The sequence below is a fragment of the Thamnophis sirtalis genome, unplaced genomic scaffold (assembly GCF_051295495.1).
Source record: "Thamnophis sirtalis isolate CommonGarterSnake01/CBP01778 unplaced genomic scaffold, rThaSir2_p1.2 scaffold_4, whole genome shotgun sequence".
Lineage (NCBI taxonomy): Eukaryota > Metazoa > Chordata > Lepidosauria > Squamata > Natricidae > Thamnophis > Thamnophis sirtalis.
Window position 1 is genome coordinate 105,107,517 of NW_028261384.1, and position 22,428 is coordinate 105,129,944.

Sequence of the window (22,428 nt, forward strand, 5' to 3'; positions counted from 1 at the left end):
GGACCTGAAGGGAAGCATTTCCTGCGGCTGTAAAAGAAGAGAACTCTAGAAGCCGGATGTCTGTTTCGGGTACGGAGATGGGGAAGTGCAGATGGGAGGGGGAGAGAATTCAAAGTGGGAGAGGCATTTATTGAAGTGTGGAGGGGAGAGAGAAAGAAATTCCGAGTGCGAGGCACAAATAACCTTCCTGCTTCTCCTCCATCGTCTCATTTGAGCAAAGCCAAAACAACACCCTTCCCATTTCTCCTTCGTGGCTTTGGTTTTACTAAATTAAGCTTTGAGAGTAAAATCAGAACAAGCAAAGCCTAAGCTGTCGCGGAAGCAATATTTGTTTTTCATTTTCTTAATTTTCGGGACGCATAACAACTAAAGGGCGTGGCAACTAGTTGCTGGCTTTCAGAATGGCTCTTGATGGGAGTAGTAAAGGTGAAGAATAAGAAGGGGTTGCCTTTATCCTTTCTTGGAGGCTTCCTATAAGTATCTGTTAACTGCTCTGGGAATTAAATATTGGTCTAAATCAACTTTTCCCAGAACCTCTACAGAGTGAGGGATACTGGAACTCATGTGTTGGAGTTCTGGCTGGAAATTAGACAACATTAGGTATGGAGAATGATGTTTTACAGATCTTTCTGAAGTATAATTCTCACTCATGCCTCATAATCTTAGGTTCAGAAGGCTAGTTCTTCTGATAATTATAGTAAAACAAGGTCTAGAGATAAAGCTTTGGGTTGCAGGAATCTTTTATTTTGAACTAATGAGGGATGTACTGCCCATTATAGTCCATTTTGTCTCTTCTGTATGCTTTCATTCCACTTTTCATTTATTAGTCTTCTACTATTCTTGTTCTTTCACTTGTCTAATGTAAATAGTTTTCTTATCCAGAAATAATTCATTTATGTTGCACAGCATTTAGTCTTCTTTTAATACTGAATAAATACTAAGAAGTCATTTATTTCAACTGGCTTTTGTCTTTAATATTTTGTTTTACTACTCTTCTATGTTTTCATCTGATGGTAGCTGAAGGAGATGGTGGTACCAATGCTGGACATGCCTGCTCAACCTATCGGGATGGTTGCTGATGTTGTATTCGTTATTGAAGGCACTGCCAATCTTGGGCCTTACTTTGAATCTTTGCGCAAGCATTATCTTCTCCCTGCAATTGAGTGAGTATTCATAGTCTCAGGATACCTTTTGCTTCCCTTGATTTGTCAGGAGAGGCTGTAGGTAGAAAACAATGCTAGTAATATGTGATTGGCCGTTATTGTGTTTTGTATATACAACTTATATTCTGACTTTAGTAAGCCTATGTGTCATGATTTGTAGAAACTCTTCTGATGAGATATATATGATGCATTTCTGTGTTGGAGTATGTTGGAATAAAGTTGGTAGTAAAACAGAGGACCTATTTTTTTCCTAGATGAAAAAAGGAACTTCAGTCATATAGAAAGAATAAATTTCTAGATTCCAAATTAGATTCACAACATTTAAATTAAATAAAACAATATGTGCAGTGTCAAAATAATCAGTACCATAGCCAAGTGAGGAAGTCTTCTCATGTAGCAGATACTGAGCTTTCCAGCTATATGCCATGCAAACAGTTCTAAGCCTGTAACCTAATCTGAGCCAACTATCTTGTTATCAGTGTTAAAGTCTCTCCAATCAACTCCTGTAAAACTGGGACAGTGTATTATCTTATATGCCTCAAATAAGAATTTTTTTTCAGGTAGCACTAAGAGTTTTTACAATTTAGTCTCAACTCTATCAAACTGGCAGATGATAAAATGTATTAAATAACTCAGCCAGAATACCATTTATGCACTTCAATTATTTCAATGTAACCTGAGCAGGATAATAGCAAAAAATCAGGTATTGGGTTTTATCTATAAAGCCCTGCATGATATAGAGCCATGATGGCGAACCTATGGCACGCATGCCATAGGTGGCACGCAAAGCCATTTGTCAGGGCAAGTGAGATATTGCCCAGTCAGCTGGCCAACGTGCATGCGTGCGCTGGCCAGCTGACTTCGGCCTTTTTTGAGGCCATTTTTCACCCTCCGGAGGCTTCCCTGAAGCCTCCAAAGCTCAAAAAACCGGCCCTATGGGCAAGTTCAGGAACAGGCTTCCGGGTTCCCCATAGTTCCATTTTTCACCCTCCGGAGGCTTCAGGGAAGCTCCTGAGGCCTCTGGAAGGCATCGGGGAAGGGGAGCAGGAGAGGCTGTTTTCACCCTCCCCAGGCTACTAGAAAGCCTCTGGAGCCTGGGGAAGGGGAAAAAAACACGGCAAAAGTGGGGTGGTGGTGTCACTGATTGCACACATGCGCTAGGGAGGGGCCATGCCCATAGCATTATGTGTGTGGCATGCTGGCACACGACCCCCCCAGTGCTCCCCCTGCTTTTGGCACGGCAGCCAAAAAAGGTTTGCCATCACTGATATAGAGCCAGATTATTGAGGGATTGCCTAGCTCCCCAAAGATCTGCTTAGGGGTGCGCTCTGGGTTGCTTCAATTAAGCAATGATCTCTCAAGACCCCATGAGAGTGCCTTTTATGTAGCAGTGTCTGTCCCCTGAAACAGAAATTTGGACCATCCCCTTGAGATCCAAATGGTCCCCATAGCTGTTTAGAAGAGGTGTGAAGACCTGGATCTTCATTCACCCAGACCTTTGGTGAGGGAAAGTAAGACCATATGCTTGTGATGTCTTCCTTGTAGGCTGGCTCTAGAGAGGATGAGCTTATTCCTGGCACATTAGGAACTGGGTTAATTAATGATTCTGAACTGTTGGCTAAAAGAGATTTATGGAGCGCTTCGACTGGGGATAGTTCACAGGCTAGTGAAGAGGAGGAGGAGGAGCTGCCTTCTGTGTTGGATCCCCAACAGCACGCAAGGCAGAGAAAAGAGCAAAGGAGATCTGCCAGATTACTCAGGAGAAGGCCCCACCCATCTTGATGAGCTGCACAAGAAAGCTATTTATCACGGCAGCCAAAGGGAGATGTTGCTAGGAACAATGTGTTTTGTTTACAGCTGTGTGTTTGTTTGTGCTTCCTGCTTGACTTTATGCCTTGGAGAGACTGAACTTCTGTCAAATGAGCTCTCCTAGATGTACTTTCAGTTTTGTTTGGTGGCTCTAAGTTTATTTGGTGGACTTACTTGTCGGAGCAACTTTCTATTATTGTATGGACTATTGGCCATTGCCTTGTGGACTAATCTTGATCTGCTTGTGGCTGGAGTTATTTGGGACACTTCTGATGCAGGGTGAAGGGGACTGCTGGGTAACATTAATAAACTCTCTAAAACACACAAGTGTGTGTGAGTATGTGGGGCAGCACAATGCTTCATTATGCTTGCTTCCTTTTAGCTTTTATGTTTTATTGATTTTTTATTATTGTGATCTGCCCAGAATTGTTGAGAGTTGACCAGTAGTATAGGTCAGTGATGGCAAATGTTTTGGCCTAGTCATGTCAAAAATTCAGAAAATGTCTACTTTGACTCTGCTGCGGGTTAACTCTTATATATCACCCTATAGCAGAGAGGCTTTTCTGCACCTTCTGTCCGGATTATCTGTTCTCCTTCAGATCCTATGCTCTAGAACCTCTGAAAATTGCACAAGAGGGCTCTTGCAGGGCATATGGAACCATAGAAAAATCACACGAGAATGCTTGCATGGTTTTCAATTGCCTAAGAGACTGCGCAAGAATAAAGCCCTCTTGTGTGACTTCCAGAGAGTCCAGAGGCTTTGCATGTCACCAAAAATTGCTTGGTGTCTCACCAGTGACAGGCATTTTATCAGTTTGTCATTACTGCTACAGTTACATAAAAATGTGAAATCACAGCTGCCAGCTCTTTAGCTGGTATTGGCCTTCATAGACATCAGGTTCTCAAGAATTTAGATTGTAATGTATTGGCATATGTGTGTGCATAGCCAAACAAGCCTTTTTTAATTGACGGAAAATTTGTCAATATGCAGATTTTTTTGTGTGCTGCCCAAATTTTTTGGTAAGGCACATATTATGCCAATAACCACTGAGACAACCACAGTCAATCTTATGCCATAATCTTTCAATTGTGATTTTCAGAACTTAGTATTTTTGATCTTCAGTTGTTTTTCTTCTACTGTTGCCTGGTATTGCCACATTGATTAAGTCAATACTTTCTTCTTTCTAATTACAGTTTAATTTTGTGTCATGAGCCAAGAGTTTATCAGTTGTATTTAGAAATAACAATTTAACCAGTTCATTTTCTACTACTTTCTTAATTCTATGTTCCCACCAATTTCTCATTACTGGCTGATGGTAATTTTTACAAATGGTCCAGTGAATCATTTTTGCTACTGTGTCATTTTGTTTATATTCAGTTTGTGCAATCTTCTTGCATAGGTTGAGTATGATTTACCGTTTCTTCTGCCTGTTCACACAAAGTGCAGTTTGAATCATTTGACAAATTTTCAATTCTGTCTTTGATTGCATTAATTCATATAACTTGCTCTTAATCAGCTAGAATCAAACGTTCCATTTCTTTTTTTTAAAATCTTCCAGTTATAAGCCATTGCCAAGTTTATCTGTTTTCCCCTTGATCTTTTGTAGAAAGTGATCATATAATGTTTTTCCTTGCAAAATTCTGTACTTTTTCATTACATAATTTTGATATTCATATTTTGTTTCCTGCATATTCAGTAAGTTCAATTTTAATATGTATCAATGCCTGTTCTTGGTTGTCTTTTCTAATCAGCTAATTCATGCTTTTCTTCTTCAATATTTTGTTTGACTTGAAGGAAACCTGTGCCTCCATTTCCATAAATTTATTCCCGCAATGTATTGTATCACAGGTTTAGTCCAAGTATTAATCGCTTTGATGATGTTTTCACAATTCAATTTTGTCTTTAGCAGTTTTCTCACCCTGGATATATTCTTTACTAAACTTACTTTTAAGTGCCCCATGTTTGATATTATCTAATTATAAAATGTCCAGAAATCTGATGGCTTCTGGTAATTTAGACATTTGGTATTTCAATTCCATTACCGTTTGCGATTTTACCATGATTTATTATTATCATCATTGAATTTCTAGTGCCATATTTATTTAGGATAACTTTTCTCTCCTTTTGTTTTCTAAGGATTTCTTCTTTTCATTTTCAGGTACTTTAATGGTGGTCCTCCAGCTGAAACAGACTTTGGAGGAGATGTGAGTGTGAAAATATTTTTGAGATTCTAAATTGAATAAATAGGGAGCTGAAAAGTACTGTCTGCTAAGCAGGGAAGTGGGCTTGAAAAGCCTTTTTCAATTCTATGAAATGAATATTCCCCAGAAAAATAAATAGGGGGAAACAAAGGTCTGAGAATAGCCAGTGCCATTTTGGTATACAATAGGCCTCTGCAACTATACATTCATTCTCCAAAAAGTATATGAGGATTGAAACATAGTAACTTAGATGTATTTCTAATGCGGTCTTTTGAATGCAGTGTAAACCATGTCGCGGCACTCATAAAAAAGGTCACCACCTCATAGGACCTGTTTTTATAACCATTTTTGCAGTATTTGTTAACTGAATGCCATTGCTGAAAAGTGAATCCACAATTGTAAAGTAAAGCCATTATTTGCTATCGGCCATTTTTTCAGAAAATCAGAAAGAAATGCCAGGTTTGGGTAAAAGTATTATTAAACCTGATCACATGATCACAGGACCCTGCAAACAGAAGGAAAATAATTTATTATTTCCTGTTATTGGGAGGTGCTGAAGAGAGAGATGAAATATTCTTTGTTTGGATATGGGAAATTCACTGAGAGTAGTCGTTTTTTAAATGGTGGAGGTGATGTTGCTTAGCCTTTTTTTAAAAGTTTCTGACTAAAAATAGTGTAGGAATTGGAAGTTTTCTGAGGTGCTGAGATGATTCAGATCTTGACCTAGACATATTTGTTTGCAAGAATTCTCTTATATTTTTCATATATGTCTGTTGCAGAAGGAGATAAAAGGTAGAAAGGGAATTTTTCAGTATATATTACATCTTTGAATAAAATACTAATAGTTTATGTCATAGTGAAGTCATTTTGAATAAAGTAATTCCCACTTGTATAACTGAATAATAAGGAATACTAAGATCATAATTCTTAGATTATCAGAATTATAAGATCCAGAGTATATTGAACTGCATCCTTACAAATTTACACCATATTCTCAAGTATTGTGGTTTTCGTGTTGATGCCAGTCAGTTGACAACCTAGACTGGAGCTACTGTTTATGAGAAAATTGTATATTATATAGATAGAAGATGATATATTCTTCTTGGTTATAGGAAGGACAGCCGTATAGGAAGGTATAGCCTTGCCATACTTGCTAATGTCATAGTTGCTTAAATTTCTGTTTCAATCATAACAACCAACTTTCTCTTTTATGAAGTCAAAGTATCAGCACCCAATGTGGGTGAAATTTGAGTCTTGCACATCTCAAGAGCAGCAGTTTATATGTATACTGTAAAAGAAGCCAAAATCCTTAATTAGTAATAGTAGTTTAAACTAGGAAGAGTGTTCATGTTCATGTGAATCAGAAATATTGTTGAAAATATCTCTGTCCAGAAGCCACTCTATATCCAACCTATTTTCCAACCTATTCTACAGTATGGTGGTACCCAATACAGTCTGGTGGTGTTCAATACAGTAGACTGCGCTCCTGAATCATATGTACAGTGCCATGCGCCAACGAGCAGTGCGTATGAATTTGTCACATGGCTGGACAGCATTCAGTGAGTATAAGACTGTGTTAATGCTGTTTCTTCTTTAGAATACATTTGTCTGAGTGTAATTTTTAAATGTGGCATCTTACTGAGATGAGAAAAATAATCTTGGAAAGCTAGTAGAACAAATGTTTAGTCAGTGTTGTGCCATAAGATTATTTTCTTCTGCTTGTGACATGTTTTAGCCTATAATCTGTTATGGGTAATATATTTGGCTAGATAACTGAACACAATGAATTTAGAAATTTATGTAGATTCCCAGTTTAGGAAAAACTGGAAAGAAAGATTAAAAAAAAAACCAAAATACCTAAAGTTGAATCATAGCAATTGGATCAGAAGCGAAGACCCCTGGGTTCCCATAAAAATGTGTGTTATAAGGCAAGCGGTAAAATTTACCATTGTAGCATATATGAAGACTAAAACATATCTAAGTGGTCCCTGCAGTATTTTTGAAATTTAGATCTCATAATTACCAGCCATGGAAGTTCAACTCCAGCTCATTTGGGAGACTCAAGTTAAAGGATGTTGGGTAGTTTGATGCTGGAATTCAAATATAATAAGTATTATATAAAGTTTTAAGTTTAAATTCAGACATCTCAGATTAAAAGGTTTTTAGTTGCAGACCAAGAGTAAAAAATGGTGTCTAAAGCCTTTGCAGCTCATTGTTTTGAAATAAATTGAAGTAAACTAGATGGCTCAAGAAAGCTAAGGCACAAGGCTAGAAATTGAGAGACCATAAATTCTAGCTCCCATTTTAGACTTTAACTAGGTGCCCTTGGACCAAGGAGGCAATGGCAAACCACCTCTGAAAAACCTTGTCAAGAAAACTCCAGGAACTAGTCCAGGCAGCTACCTGGACTCAAAACTGATTCAAGCAGATGCACAGACACAAAACTGGATCAGCTGTTGAATCAAATATAGCAGCTTTGTTTATGCTGCCAGAGCATAAAAATAGTTTTGTTCAGATTATTGTAATTCAGTTTACATACACATAAGAAGAATTAAACTTGTGGACTCATGCCTGAAAAACAAACCAGGATATAAAATCATTCATCATGATTTTCTGATTTGGATGTAACTATACTTTTAGATAGCCTTTTGGTTTGTTTGTTTATTACACTAAGAACTGAGCTAAATTGAATAAGGCTTTGGTCTTCAGCACCAGTTTTCGTATCCTTGTTGTCTTTGCAGGTTTGTGGGTGGTGGTGGTGAGAGCTGCAGCCTCATCTCAGAAGGTCTCAGTACTGCCCTACAACTTTTTGATGACTTCAAGAAGATGAGAGAGCAAATGTAAGTGATCATGAGGGGTGGGGGTAGGTGGTGATGGAACAAAGGGCAGAAAATGTACAAGTACATTCAGTGAATGTGCTTGAGAGCACCCATCTGTTTTTAATATTAGCACAAATGGCCATGACTCATGTTGGGGTTGATTTTGTGGCTGTAATTTTTATGCAACTGGAATTGTTCTACACTACCAGGAATTAGATTAAATAAAATGATTTTTTAATTGTATCTTTTAGATACATTTACTTCAGTAAATCATGCAGTGTCTAGAATGAGAGGTTATGGCATAAGAATTGTGCTTCTGCCGCTGCTGTAATTTTCCTCATGCAAATTTGTTTTCTTTTAAAGTAATGCTACATGCTTTCTTCAAAGAGCTTATAGTTTCAGGGGTCAATTCATGAAAATAGGAGCCTTAATATATGTAATATTTGATCTGTTTACAATTTTAGGGCAGTGAAGAAGTAAAGTAGATTGATAAAACAGTTGGCATAGCTCTTGAAACAATTGCGATATAGGAAATCTGTGATCCAGTATATTAGCACTTAAAAAAAATTAAAGCAACTTATTACCAGTTTGATCAGAGGCATGTGGAAAGGAATATTACATTTTCCACACCATTTTATGTGTTTAAGTGCCGCCCTGCTAAAACTGCTGTGAACTATGAAGCAGGAAAATCCAAATAGTGTGGAGTTTAAAACCACCCAGTATGCAGATAAATTCCATTTCATTCATAATCATACTAAAGAAATATTATGCTTGGTTTGTTAAATCTCTCACTCAGGTGTGGTATTTCTTGAGACAAGATAGTCCCATCCAGAAACATTAAAATAAAGGGCAAATTTGTAACATTGTTGCCAGTGTAGCTTACTTTCTGCAGGTAATCCTAGATTTACAACCATTTGTTTGAGAGTTACAGTGACCACTGACAAAAGTGGTTATTAATTGGTTCTCGCACTGGTGTCTGTTATGACTCCTCATTATCATGTGATCAAAATTGGCAACCAGTATGTAATTATGACAGTTGCAGATTCCTAGTCATGTGATCTCCATTTGCAATCTTTCCAGCTGGCTTCTGATGAGCAAAGTTAACAGGGGAAGCCAAATATCAGACATGACCCACTTAATAACTCTTGCTTAGCAAAGAAAATTCTGTTCTCGATTGTGTTTGTAAGTGAGGGAGTACTTATAATAATGCACTGTGTACTGAATGTGTAATTCCCCAATTTTCATTCATTGTGTCCTTTTTTGCGCTCTCTCCCAAACAGAGGTCCCACACATAAAGTCTGCATCCTCATATGCAACTCACCCCCCTACCTGCTTCCAGCTGTGGAGAGTACCACATATTCAGGCTATACAACAGAAAATCTGGTTCAAAAGATTGGTGAGGTGAGTAAAAAATATTCAGTAGCCATTACTCGTTTTATTTGGGTAAGATATGTTAATGCTGCCAACCATTCCTCCATCTTAGTGGTCCCAAACCTTTGCGCACCAGGGACCGGTTCCATGCAGAGAAGCTTTTCCATGGACTGGGGTGGGTGGGTTTGGTTTTTTTTATATATAAATTTTTTATTTTCAAACAAACATAAACATGCAAAACCTCTTCAACTACATGCAGTGTGTCGATTGGTTATAAAATCTTTCTCCATCCTTTCCATAGTCATCACTTGAGCTTTATCAAAAATCACTTATTGTCAATCAAATATCTTTGTATACATTATTATTGTACTTCATTTGTTTAAACATCACTATTGTTTCACCATTTTAAACAAAGTATTCTAAATATGTATCTTTTTATATTATAATGATTCATTATATCATCTTCAATATATCTAATAATGAAGAATTTTTTTGTATCCTATTCTAAATCATTCTATTATTTTAGCATTAACAACATTCTCTAATAATTTTCAATTCCGTGTTTTTTCCATTATTAGTATCATCAATCTAATGTACATTTATACAAATTATTGTAATTGTTAAACTTCAATTAACCATAGCTATTATTACATCCTTTTTATGTGAGGCATATTAAATTTGAAGTAAATGATGTAATGCATTCCATAACATCATCCTGAAATTATCCAATGATATTACATCTTTCTATTCTATATAGAATTATTTATCTTTTATAAAAAGACTTTTCAACATTATCTCCATTATCATCACTTACAGTTTATATAAAATTTCATATTATCAATCTAGTATATATAAATGCTTTATTATCATTATTAATCATTTATTTGACTATAGCTATTATTACTTTATCTTATACATAATACAAAGTTTAACTATATTTAACTAAATTTTATTGTGACATTTCATTTCATCATCCTAGATGATATTCCAGAAATAATGCAGTCCAATATCTCTTGCCATTTGTAGAATCTGTATTCTAAGTGTTTTCTTGTTAAGTCTTATGTGGACTTCTCTTGACAACTTGTTTTTCATTGGATATCTTATAAGAATTCAAAACCCTCCATCTGTTCCTTTCCTCTGCTTGACTTTTTTATCACTGGAGCTTCTGCCGAAATTACTCTCATTGTTTCTGCCAAATTTTCTCTCCTTTCTTCATCTATGTTTTGACATCTCAGAGTTCCAGTTCATCGCTTTCCTTTCCGTATTCCACAAACATCATTTCCCTCCACACTCGATTTGCCGTCAATGTCAACAATTTTCTTATTACTTTCATATGTCTTTGTAATTTTTTTGTACTTTGTTCTCAAATTTCATCGTTGTTTTATAAGTATTCTCAACTCTTCCCTCCATACTTTCTGTATTTTGATATTTTGTATTTTGATCTATAAATTCAAGACTCTCTTCAATTCTCTCTGTAGTTATTAAGAGTTTTTGAATTTCTAACATAATATTTGCAATGTTAGTTCCTTTTCTTCTTCATATAGTGCCATTTTTCCAAGTTATAAACACTGCCACTAAAACATCCAAGGCTTTTGCTAGGTTTCAGACAAATTCAGTGAAGCTTTTTCCACTGACCCTTTCAGTAAACCAAGCCGATAGCTTTATAATATCAGATGTTGCCAAGCCTCTAGCCACTAGATGGCAGTGTTACATCTTTTCCCTCTGTTTTTGGCTCTCTTTTCTAAACTCCGAACTCCGGAAAGGGCGGGTCTTGATATCGCTACGACACACAATCTTGGGGCTCCAGGATTGCTGTCGATATCTCTGTTGCTGGACAATCCTTTTTGGATCTAAACCATTCTGAAGGTACGGTAATAGTGAAGGGCATGTCCTGCTGATCTCAGGGGCATCGCAAAGTCCCTGATTGATCAAGGAAAAAGCTCTTTTTGCCAGCTACAAGAGAAGCAGCCAATATGGCTGCAGAAAGTTGGGACAAGCCCCTGAAACGGAAGCAGCACAGGAGAGACTGTGTGTCGAAATGGTGAGAAAAATCTTTATTATTAGAGAAGAGAAAACCTCAGAGTTAAAATAAAATTGAAGACACAAGGAAACAAGTGGCAAATTTACCCTGATTTAAAACTATCGTGTTATCTTTTTCATTTTAATTTTGTTTGTTTTTTATGGATGGAATTTTTACAAATGCCTCTTAAACTGGGCTGATCTCCCTCCCCCCTTCTTTTCCCATTTTTTGTGTTTGTGGATTCAAAACCTCTTTCCTCTCAAGGCTCAGCTGGATCATAATCTTTAAGCAATATTTTTTCTCTTTCCGGGATGGGTTTTGTGTGCTGCCTGCATCCCACAGATGGGGCCTTCCTTGTTTGTGCGGACCAGTTTCTGGAGTGTTCTGCTCTATCCAAATCTTCTCAAATATTGACACATTGTGGCCTAGAGGAAAATGGAGATTTCAGCCAGATATATGAAGAGCTTTTGTTGAAGGAGTATTATGCTGGAATGCCATGGTTGGTAGCAAAGCATGGCCAAAGCCTAATGCAACCAGAGATATCGATCCTCTGACACACCCTTTTCTCTTTCAAGCCTCAGGGTGTGAGAAAATGACATATATTCTCTTAGCAGATGTCTGAATTTATCTCCTACAGGGGATTGTCTATCTCTGGTGACCTCAGTAGCTCTTCTTTTGTCTCTTAATAAGGAATCTAGTATTCCCAGGGAGGAAAGTAAATGAATTTGCTAAAATAATATATCCTCAGTTGAGAGCATACTTTTAATAATGATGTAAATCAATTCAATATGTACAGCTTCTAGCTTTTATTTTAATCTCTTCTTTTGTTATGAAAACTTTTTATTTATAAATTTGATTCTTGCATTTCCTCTTGTGAATATTTCCTTAAACAAGAAATATTTTATGGTCTTCGCCATATTTATACTTTGTTGTTAAAGCCAAGTCTAGTTCTTCTCCTATACACCCAAGTTAAATATTATCACATCAGATGACAATAAATCTTCTATAACTAATGCAGCCTCCAACATTGTTAGAAAGATGCTTAAAATTTACTTTGCAATTAAAAATGGCAAGCACCCAAGTGAGAAGACATTTGAAATAACATTGTAATTTTTTTTTTGAAATAGCTAAGACTAAGGAGGAAGACTAAAGGAAGAAAATGGGAAGGAGTAGCGTTAGATATTTTTCTTCAGTTTGCCTAAACTGGGAACACTCCAGGTTGCGGGTTTCCCTTTCTATAGTTGCCATCCATCGCCTTGGTGGTTGGGTGTGAGAGAGTTCAGCAAGTGGGTGAAACAGCACAATGCAGCGTGGGGGCCATTGAAAAGAAACATTCCCCCTTAACTGGTTTACTATAGTTATTGGAAACATGTTTCTTTGAATATTATGTTGATTACTCTGACAAAATGACTATCCAAAATTTGTGTAATTCTTGCTTCTTGAGTTTGCCAGCCTTGTAGCATTGGGGAGTTTTGAAATTTACTTCAGAAATATGGAGGCTATCCAGGTTGGGGAAACAGCAGATTTTTGTACTGGACATGTAGCTTTTCTTTCTACCAATGTTGCTTTCAATATTGAGCAGATCACTACTAGCTTAGCTTTAACAAAGATGGTACAACAGTGTCTTTACACATCGTCTGCAGTTGTGAGGGAAGAAATGTACTGTATGGTTCTTCTCTCTGTTTATCTACTCTGTTTTTCTTCCCCAGCGGGGAATTCATTTTTCTATTATCTCCCCACGGAAACTGCCAGCTTTGCGCATTCTCTTTGAGAAATCTGTGACAGGGAACATGTTGGAGACTCAATTGAAAGACTACAGCCAGGACCCCCGACACATGATCCTTATCCGTGGTATGGTACTTCCAGGTAAGACCTGATCTTGGAAATGCGGATGAGACTAAAATAGATCATACTGGATTGTTACAAGTTTAACCTAGAGAAGAATGAAAAAAGCAATACAGGGTGTTTAGTATCCCACAAAGGGCAAGGAAGGGAGGAGAGACGGTAATGAGATTTGATATTGGTCCTTGGACTTGCCTGACTCTTTCCCTATTACAACTTGGAATTAATTACATGATCATTAAGTTCATGTTGTAATCATCTGATTAGGTTTCCAGGGAGATTCTCAGTCATCCAGGCCATGGTTGTCCCAAAGATGACTTTTTCAAAAGGCAACTGGACTTTGTTTTTCCTTGAAACTATTTCACTACTCATTCAAGAAGCTTCTTGAATGAGAAGCAAAATGTCTTCAAGGAAAAACAAAAACAAAGTTGCATTTTGAAAAGCTAGCTTGGGACATCTGATTAGATTAAGACTTGTTGTATTTAGAGTGGATTTATTAAAATTAATGGGTCTAATCACAGCTAATATAACTCCAATGTATTTAATTGTACATGCTCCTCTTTCTCCTCCTTGAAATTGGGGTGGGAGGGAGATATGGGGAGTACTCTTTGTCATCATTCACCCACACTACTTTTTTCCACAGCAAGCATTTCAATTTTCTGCCTTGTCTCCATGGTAGCCCAAATTTGTTTTCCAAAGGGATCCTGTCTTCAAAGTCAAGAATTGGGCTTGTTTAGGGTGTTTTTTTTTTTGCGGGGGGGGGGGAGGCTTTTTATAATCATGAAGTAATTCAAGAGGGAAAAGAATCATGACAATCGTTTTAGATTTCAGTGCTCCAGGAATCTCCAGTTTTCCCTTTTATCAGAAGTCCAGATTATCAGTTTTTATGCACTCTGTTTTACTGTCCAAAATGCCAAGCAAGAAGTCCTGGAAAATAGAGGAATAGCTATTTTTAGAAAAAGGATTTCAGTGCATTTTTGTTTCTGATTTTTCTTTACTAGCAGAAGCAGAAGCAAATTTAAATAGGAGACTGATCAGGCTACAAAAATATGCTTGAACTTACACAAACCATCAAATCCAGATATCATAGTAAAAGTATCTATGGCCCTCCAACTAGAATAAGTAGGAGCTATATCTAACATTTTCATTTGATTCGTTCACATACTTATTTTTCTAATTTAAAAAATTGGAATTCAGCATTTTAGAAATAATGCATTAAATTGTAAAAGCATTACAAGTAATACTGACCAAGGCCAGCTTCGGTTTCTTTATTTTAATTCATTTTTAAGTTTAGTATGCTAGTATGTTTCTCTTGGCTACAATGATTGCATTGGAATGGATAACTTGTTGGTGCCAAGAATGAGCCATAGCATTTTTGGTTGTGGGGAATGGTTTCAGGACATATTGCAGTATAGCTAGGACTTGCTTATTTTATTTTATTTATACAAATATTGTTATAGCTAACTCATTTGAGTGAGTGATTTTATCACAACAGTGAGAGCCAAAATATGAAAATAGTTTTCAAGTTCCAATGTATCACCAAGTAATGTAAAAACAATGATCTATGATCAAATTGTTTTTTAAAAAGGAATTATATACCTTCTATTATTTGTTTCTAGGTTTGTTTGTTTATTTTGTCAAGAGCCACTTATTTCCCTCACAGAGGACCTCTGGGCGGTGTTCAATAAAATATTAAAAGCATAAAAAATATATAAAATTTTAAATGTATGTTAAGAATTGGTTAAAAGAAGAGGAGGCTTTTATAGCACCAGCCAGCCTCTTGGCTCCACACTTATATGTGCACCCCAAGCAAGGGTGCAAAGCCACGTTTTTACATCTTTATGGAAGGCCAAGAGAAGGCAGCTCATCTCATCTCCAGAGGAGGCAGTATTTCACAGGGCATGGACAACAGTAGAGAAGGCTCTTCTCCTGGATCCCACCAATTGGAATTCTTTGGCTGCCACATACCTTCCCTGCCTGACTGGGTGGGGCAAGCCGATGTAATGGGATGAAGACTGTTCCCATATGCCGAACGTTTAATGGAATGAAATAATAAAGGATACATGCTGTGGGTCCCATCAGCCCAATTATTCCAGTTCGTGGGGTCCAGGAGGAAGGCCTTCTCTACTGTTGCTTCTGCCCCATGGAACATCTTGTCCCCCCGATGTGAAGTTGGTTCCAACCCTCCTATCTTTTCGTAAGGGCCTAAAGATGTGGTTGTGCCTGTCGGCTTGGGGCCCCAATGGCGGATCAGCCCAATGGAGGTGGTTGATTGAGTAATAACAGATCTCATCTTTCCCCCACTTCACTCCCGCCCTCTTTAGGTCTTTGGTTTCAATGTTTAATTTTAACTTTTCATGTTTAATTTAGATGTAGCTGTAAGCCACCCAGAGTTACCCTATGGTAAGATGGGCGGCCAATAAGTTTTACAAATGAATGAATGAATAACAGCATAACAAAGTTGGAAGGGACCTTGGTGGTCTTCTAGTCCAACCCCTGCTCAAGATTAAAGGGGATGGCAGGGGTGACGTCGCTATGACACGACATTCAATCTTGGAATTCCAGGATTGTTGTCAATATCTCTGCTACTGGACGGTCCTTTTGGACCTAAACCGTCCCATAGAGATGGTGATAAAGAAGGGCACATCCTGCTGATCTCAGGGATATCGCAAAGTCCCTGGTTGATCCAGGAGAAGCTCTTTTTTCCGGCAACAATGAGAACCAGCCATTGAAGCTGCAGAAGGTTGGGACAGCCCCTGAACAGAAAAGCAGGAGAGAGAGTGTGTTGAAATGGTGAGATATTTTACTATTAGAGAACACCCAAAAGACTTAGAGTAAAATTAAAATTGAAGATAGAAGAGAGTAAACGGCGAATTAATCCTGTGTTAATCCCTTAGTGTGTTATCTTTTTTTAATTTAGCTTTTTTTTCTTATGGATGGGATTTTTACAAATGCCTCTTTCTTTTTAAATTGGACTGGTTTCGTTTTTCCCTCTTCTATTTTTCCTCTTTTTTCATATTTGTAGAATACGATTTTCTTTCTTCTCTTTTTACAACGCTTGGCTGGATTGTTAGTTTTTAAGCACTTTTTCTTCTTAAGCCCAGAATTTAAAGAGAGGGGTAGAGGCAGAGGAAAAAGAAGCAACACTGCCATCTAGAAGCTGTAGGCTTTTTTTATTTCTTTTGAACATTTGACTCATATTTAATACTTCAAGGCTACTGATAATGGGAAGAGTACGAATTGTTTATACAGGTGCTCTTCTGGAGTACTATCAATAGCTGGACTGGAGTAAAGAGAAAACTTTGACTTGAAAGATTATAGTGAACTTGTTTGAAACTTAACAAAAAAGCTTTGGATGTTTTAGTGGCAGTGTTTATAACCTGGAAGAATGGCGCAAATGAAGAAGAAAAACAATTAACATTGCAAATGATTATGTTTGAAATTCAAAAAGTACAAATAAGTGCAAAAACATTGAAAAGGGAATGAAGAACAGAACAAAAAAACAGAAAAAATAGAGGGAAGAGTTGAGAATATTTATAAAATGATGATGAAATTTGAAGATAGAGTTCAAAAAAAATATGAACAAAGTGATAAGAAAATTGTTGATATTGACATTAATGGAATGTTGAAAGGAGAGATTAACGAACTGGAACCCTATCTCAAACCTCAAAACATGGAAGAAGAGAAGGGAAAAAATTTGGCAGAAACAATGAGATAAATTTTGGCAGAAGCACCAGTGATAACTAAAGCCAAGCGGATGGAAGGAACAGATGGAGGGTTTCGAGTCTTTATAAGATACGCAAGGAACAACAAGGTGCCAAGAGAAGTCCAAACAAGACTTATTATACAGATACCACAAATGGCAAGATATATAGTCTGCACTACTACTGGAAGGATACAGGATGAAGAAATGAAATGTTAGAATAAAAATTAAGTTAAATTTGGTTAAAATTAGAGTATTATGTATAAAATAAAGTAATAATAGTTATAGCTAAATAAATGATTAATAATTGTAATAATGCATATATATATACACTAGATTGATAATATGAAATTTGAATGTTCTATAATGCAGGGGAGCATGATAGAAATAAGGTTTGTGAAGTTTCATCTCCTTCACATGCTTGTATTTGTGTATGTATATGAACAAGATGTAATTGGCAGTAGGGAATGTGCCCTTTTGATGATGAATAATATCTCTTGCAAATCCTGTATATTACTTATTGTGTATACTTAATGTCAACCTCTCTTATTTGCATGCAGTAGGAGGAGCAGGAGCAACCAATAACAACCTGCAGCCCAAACAACCTGTATCCCAGCCTCCCCCAGTTCCTCCTCCACTCCCTCCGGCACAACCACAAGTTCTGCCACAGGTTTCTCAGCCGTATCAGGTACATCCTTTGCCCTCAAGTAACAAATGGGTTGGGACCTTTCCTTTCTTTTCCTGATTACTTCTTTCTGGTTTAGGTTACACAATCCACTACTCTTACTGCGGCGCAGGCAGCTGCTCAGTCTGCTGTGGACGCTGCCAAGAACCAAAAGGCTGTTCTAGGCCCCCGCTGTGAGTCCCTATGTGTCTCCCAGGATTGGGGCTGAAAGCAGTGCTTTCAAAGTTTAGGCTTGGAGTTGGGAAGGATATTAGAACTGAGGACAAAAAAGTATCAGAAGTGGTGATGATTATGGATGGTGATTTACACATCCATGTTTTTTCTTCCTTCCTTCTGAACAGTCCCTTCGTTGAATACCATGCAACCAGCTTTCAGTCAACCTCCTCCGCAGACCCTTCCAACAGGCTCCGTTCCAGCTCTGACTCAAAAGCTCCCTGCCTCGTCCCAGTCTAGTCTGGTCTCCACAGTAACCACAGGCTCTGGCCTGCTGGTTCAGCCACCTGTGCAAGCCTCCCCACAATCTGGTGCATCAGCCATGGTACATATGGGTCCTGATAGTTTTGGCAGTGGGAGGCAGACACTCACATAAATCTTACCATTTTTTCCTTCAGGATGTGACTGGCTTGCCAACTGACTTTTGTGCGTCTCTTCTTCCTCTACCCAGACTAGTGGTGTGCCTCCCAACAGTATGAATGTGACTCAGCCAACACAGGCACAAATTGGAGCACCCCAGCAATCTATCCCAAACAAAGTGATGGCATGGAGTGGGGTGCTGGAATGGCAGGAGGTGAGAGCTGAATTGTGGAAGAGTAAGAAGAAAGATTCATAGGAGCTCCTTACCCTGATGCATTTTGACCATGTATCCCATCCTCTTTTCCTAGAAGCCGAAGCCAACTTCTGTGGATTCCAATACTAAGCTCACACGTTCCCTGCCTTGCCAGGTGTATGTCAATCAAGGAGAGAACTTGTGAGTGCCTCTGGATCATTTAACAGAAAAAAGACACATTGTTGCTTATTTGAGAGCAGGGAGATGGAATCAAAACTGATGTCCTGATACTGATAGAAACAAGCTGAATTTTGGAGGATTTATGATGGAAGAAGGCAGAAAAATATATCAGAGGTGCAATGAGTAGGAAGTAGTCAATCCTAATACATCACCATCGTGTCTATTTGGATAGTTTTCTTCTAGCCACAGGCTATCTTTTTAATTTATAAGGTCTTTTGTGAAAATGAATGGAACTAACAAAGGGAGTGGAACTAACTTTCAAAAGTTAGGAATTCTGGAGCAAGTTCTTTTTCCCCTCCCTCTTGAAAAAAAAAACCTATACAACTAATTGAGTAGAACTTTTGTCGTGATTATACAGTGGGGCAAAAAAGTATTTAGTCAGCCACCAATTGTGCAAGTTCTCCCACTTAAAAAGATGAGAGAGATCTGTAATTGACATCATAAGTAGACCTCAACTATGAGCGACAAAATGAGAAAACAAATCCAATCACATTGTCTGATTTGGAAAGATTTTTTTTGCAAATTATGGTGGAAAGTAAGTATTTGGTCACCTACAAACAAGCACGATTTCTAGCTCTCACAGACCTGTAACAACTTCTTTAAGAGCTCCTCTGTCCTCCACTCATTACCTGTATTAATGACACCTGTTTGAGCTTGTTAGCAGTATAAAAGACACCTGTCCACAACCTCAAACAGTCACACTCCAACTCCACTATGGTGAAGACCAAAGAGCTGTCGAAGGACACCAGAAACAAAATTGTAGACCTGCATCAGACTGGGAAGATTGAATCTGCAATAGGCAAGCAGCTTGGTGTGAAGAAATCAACTGTGGGAGCAATAATTAGAAAATGGCATACAAGACCACTGATAATCTCCCTTGATCTGGGGCTCCATGCAAGATCTCACCCCATGGGGTCAAATGATCACAAGAACGGTGAGCAAAAATCCCAGAACCACACGGGGGGACTTAGTGAATGACCTGCAGAGAGCTGGGACCAAGGTAACAAAGGCTACCATCAGTAACACACTATGCCGCCAGGGACTCAGATCCTGCAGTGCCAGACGTGTTCCCTGCTTAAGCCAATACATGTCCGGGTGCATCTGAAGTTTGCTAGAGAGCATTTGGATGATCCAGAAGAGGATTGGGAGAATGTCATATGGTCAGATGAATCCAAAGTAGAACTGTTTGGTAGAAACACAACTCGTCGTGTTTGGAGGAGAGAGAATGCTGAGTTGCATCCAAAGAACACCATAACTACTGTGAAGCACGGGGATGACAACAACATACTTGGGGGCTGTTTCTCTGCAAAGGGACCAGACCGACTGATCCGTGTACAGGAAAGAATGAATGGGGCCATGTATCGTGAGATTTTGAGTGCAAACCTCCTTCCATCAGCAAGGGCATTGAAGATGAAATGTGGCTGGGTCTTTTAGCATGACAATGATCCTAAACATACCGCCCGGGCAACGAAGGAGTGGCTTCGTAAGAAGCATTTCAAGGTCCTGGATTGGCCTAGCCAGACTCCAGATCTCAACCCCATAGAAAACCTTTGGAGGGAGTTGAAAGTCCGTGTTGCCCAGTGACAGCCCCAAAACATCACTGCTCTAGAGGAGATCTGCATGAAGGAATGGGCCAACATACCAGCAACAATTTGTGCCAACCTTGTGAAGACTTATAGAAAACTTTTGACCTCTGTCATTGTCAACAAAGGATATATAACAAAGTATTGAGATGAACTTTTGATATTGACCAAATACTTATTTTCCACCATAATTTGCAAAAAAAAATATTTCCAAATCAGACAATGTGATTGGATTTGTTTTCTCATTTTGTCTCATAGTTGAGGTATACCTATGATGTCAATTACAGGCCTCTCTCTCTCATCTTTTTAAGTGGGAGAACTTGCACAATTGGTGGCTGACTAAATACTTTTTTACCCCACTGTATTTTTGAACCCTCCTTCTCTAAAGAACCTTCCGACTATGTCTCAGATTAAACCATGGCGGGATGCTGATTTCCCACCTAGGAATCTTTAAGCCAGTGTTTTAAACTAGGTTGGTTGGGGAATTTTGAAAACTGACATTGACTCATCTTGAAGTTGCTACTACATGGTGAATATATAGTATAAATGCTCCTTGCTATTGTATTTCCTACTTTGGTTTTTAATTGCTTCCAAATTTGTGAAAATTATTACTTTTAGCTGTATGTAGTTTTGAATGTTTTAATAGGCGATGTTTAAAATAGATGAAACAAGTTAGATGTGTAACAAAATGTTGCAGTATTCAGTGTCATCAGTGTTTCAGTCAGTCATGTCCTTCTCCGTGATACTCTGTCCAATTTCCTCATTTACCTGAGTCGCTTCTCACTAAGACAGTCATCATTCCTCAGCTCTTAAGCACATTCAGTCCTCTGAGCTACCTGTCTTCTATAAGGAACAAAAAAATGTTTGTTCCTCTGCAGACTTTTTATATGATACTATTTTGGAAATATTATTCCTGACCCTGGTTTTATTCTCCCCAGGCAGTCCTGTGTAATCCTTAGATTTATTTTTTTAATCTAGCTTTCATAAATATTTGTTGATAAACTAACCAATAAAAGTGAAGCATGCAACAACTGTTAAAAACAATATGTTAATACAATACCTTGAGTACATTAATATTTGGAAAATTGTATTTTCAGTTGTTTATATTTGTTAGATGATAACAATATCAGAGGTGGGATGAGAAATGCACAGCTGACTCTCCTCTCCTTGTTCTCTTGCAGGAAAGCTGAGCAGTGGCCCCAGAAGCTCATTATGCAGTTAATTCCCCAACAGCTCTTGGTAAGTGAAATGTATGGGGTTTCTGAAGGCAAACACTTCACAGGCCTGTGTAACATTTTGAATGGCACCCTGATATTGTCAAAATCTTTTAAGAGCTACCAAAGTAAATATAGTGGCACTGGTTAGAACTTTGATCTGTACACAGTCATCTACAGGGATCAGTGTGGAGACAAGTGTAAATCAGTGTTCCTCAACCTTAGCAACTTTAAAATATGCAGACTTCAACTCCCATAATTTCCTAGTCAGCTATGATAATGGGAATTCTGGGAATTGAAACCTGCATATCCTAACATTGTCAAGGTTGAGAAATGCTGGTCTAAATTCACCCTCTTCCCATCTCACTTAATCTGCCCTGCCCAGTTTTCAGGATTAAGTTAAAATCTTACTCTCATCCCATGAGTCTTTTTTCTAGTGCCTTTTCCTTCATTATTAAGAACAGCAAAGAAACATTGATATTAAACTTAGCTTTGCAGATGACGTGAGGGGCATTTGAATAAAGAGGCTAGTTCTTAAGATTTATGGTAATATTGAGGCTAGTTCTAACAAATCTGATTTATGCCTTCTATTGGGCATGCTATTCTTGTTGCTATAGTGATCTTAGTTGTAACTATGGATATGGGAACAGCCTTGCCATACTGAACATTTTTTATAAGGATTAAACAGTGAAAGGTGGTCTGCTTCTATGGGCATGACAGATGCCACACTACAGGTGGGCAGGCTTTTCTTCTGGAAGTCTTGTGTGTTATGAGGAAAAAAAGGGTATATTGTTAAGTTGGTGGTGTCTGAAACTTCTAGCCTGCCTATTTTTAAATCTCTTGTATTATTATATATACCGTATTTTTTGGAGTATAAGATGCTCCAAAGTATAAGATGCACCTAGATTTTGGGGAGGAAAACAAGGGGAAAATATCTGCCTCTGTCTCCCAGCAATTCGCCTCCTTGCAACAACAGTACAGACAATATACACTGTTTGTAGTGTTATATTT

The 22,428-nt window shown here is 37.9% G+C and overlaps 1 protein-coding gene across 1 annotated transcript in view; it reads left to right on the forward strand.

The window, feature by feature from the left end:
* Window positions 1–121: 121 nt before the first annotated feature.
* The window catches only part of MED25 (mediator complex subunit 25), a 28,315-nt gene continuing 6,008 nt past the window's right edge, over window positions 122–22,428 (forward strand). The window contains exons 1-13 of the mRNA XM_014065603.2: window positions 122–426; window positions 1,018–1,163; window positions 5,132–5,177; window positions 6,609–6,733; window positions 7,916–8,014; window positions 9,274–9,394; window positions 13,094–13,250; window positions 17,490–17,617; window positions 17,694–17,787; window positions 17,956–18,152; window positions 18,279–18,401; window positions 18,496–18,581; window positions 21,385–21,442. Coding sequence (XP_013921078.2) covers window positions 412–426; window positions 1,018–1,163; window positions 5,132–5,177; window positions 6,609–6,733; window positions 7,916–8,014; window positions 9,274–9,394; window positions 13,094–13,250; window positions 17,490–17,617; window positions 17,694–17,787; window positions 17,956–18,152; window positions 18,279–18,401; window positions 18,496–18,581; window positions 21,385–21,442 — 1,395 coding nt within the window. The 5' untranslated portion in view covers window positions 122–411. The remainder of the gene's footprint in view (window positions 427–1,017; window positions 1,164–5,131; window positions 5,178–6,608; window positions 6,734–7,915; window positions 8,015–9,273; window positions 9,395–13,093; window positions 13,251–17,489; window positions 17,618–17,693; window positions 17,788–17,955; window positions 18,153–18,278; window positions 18,402–18,495; window positions 18,582–21,384; window positions 21,443–22,428) is intronic.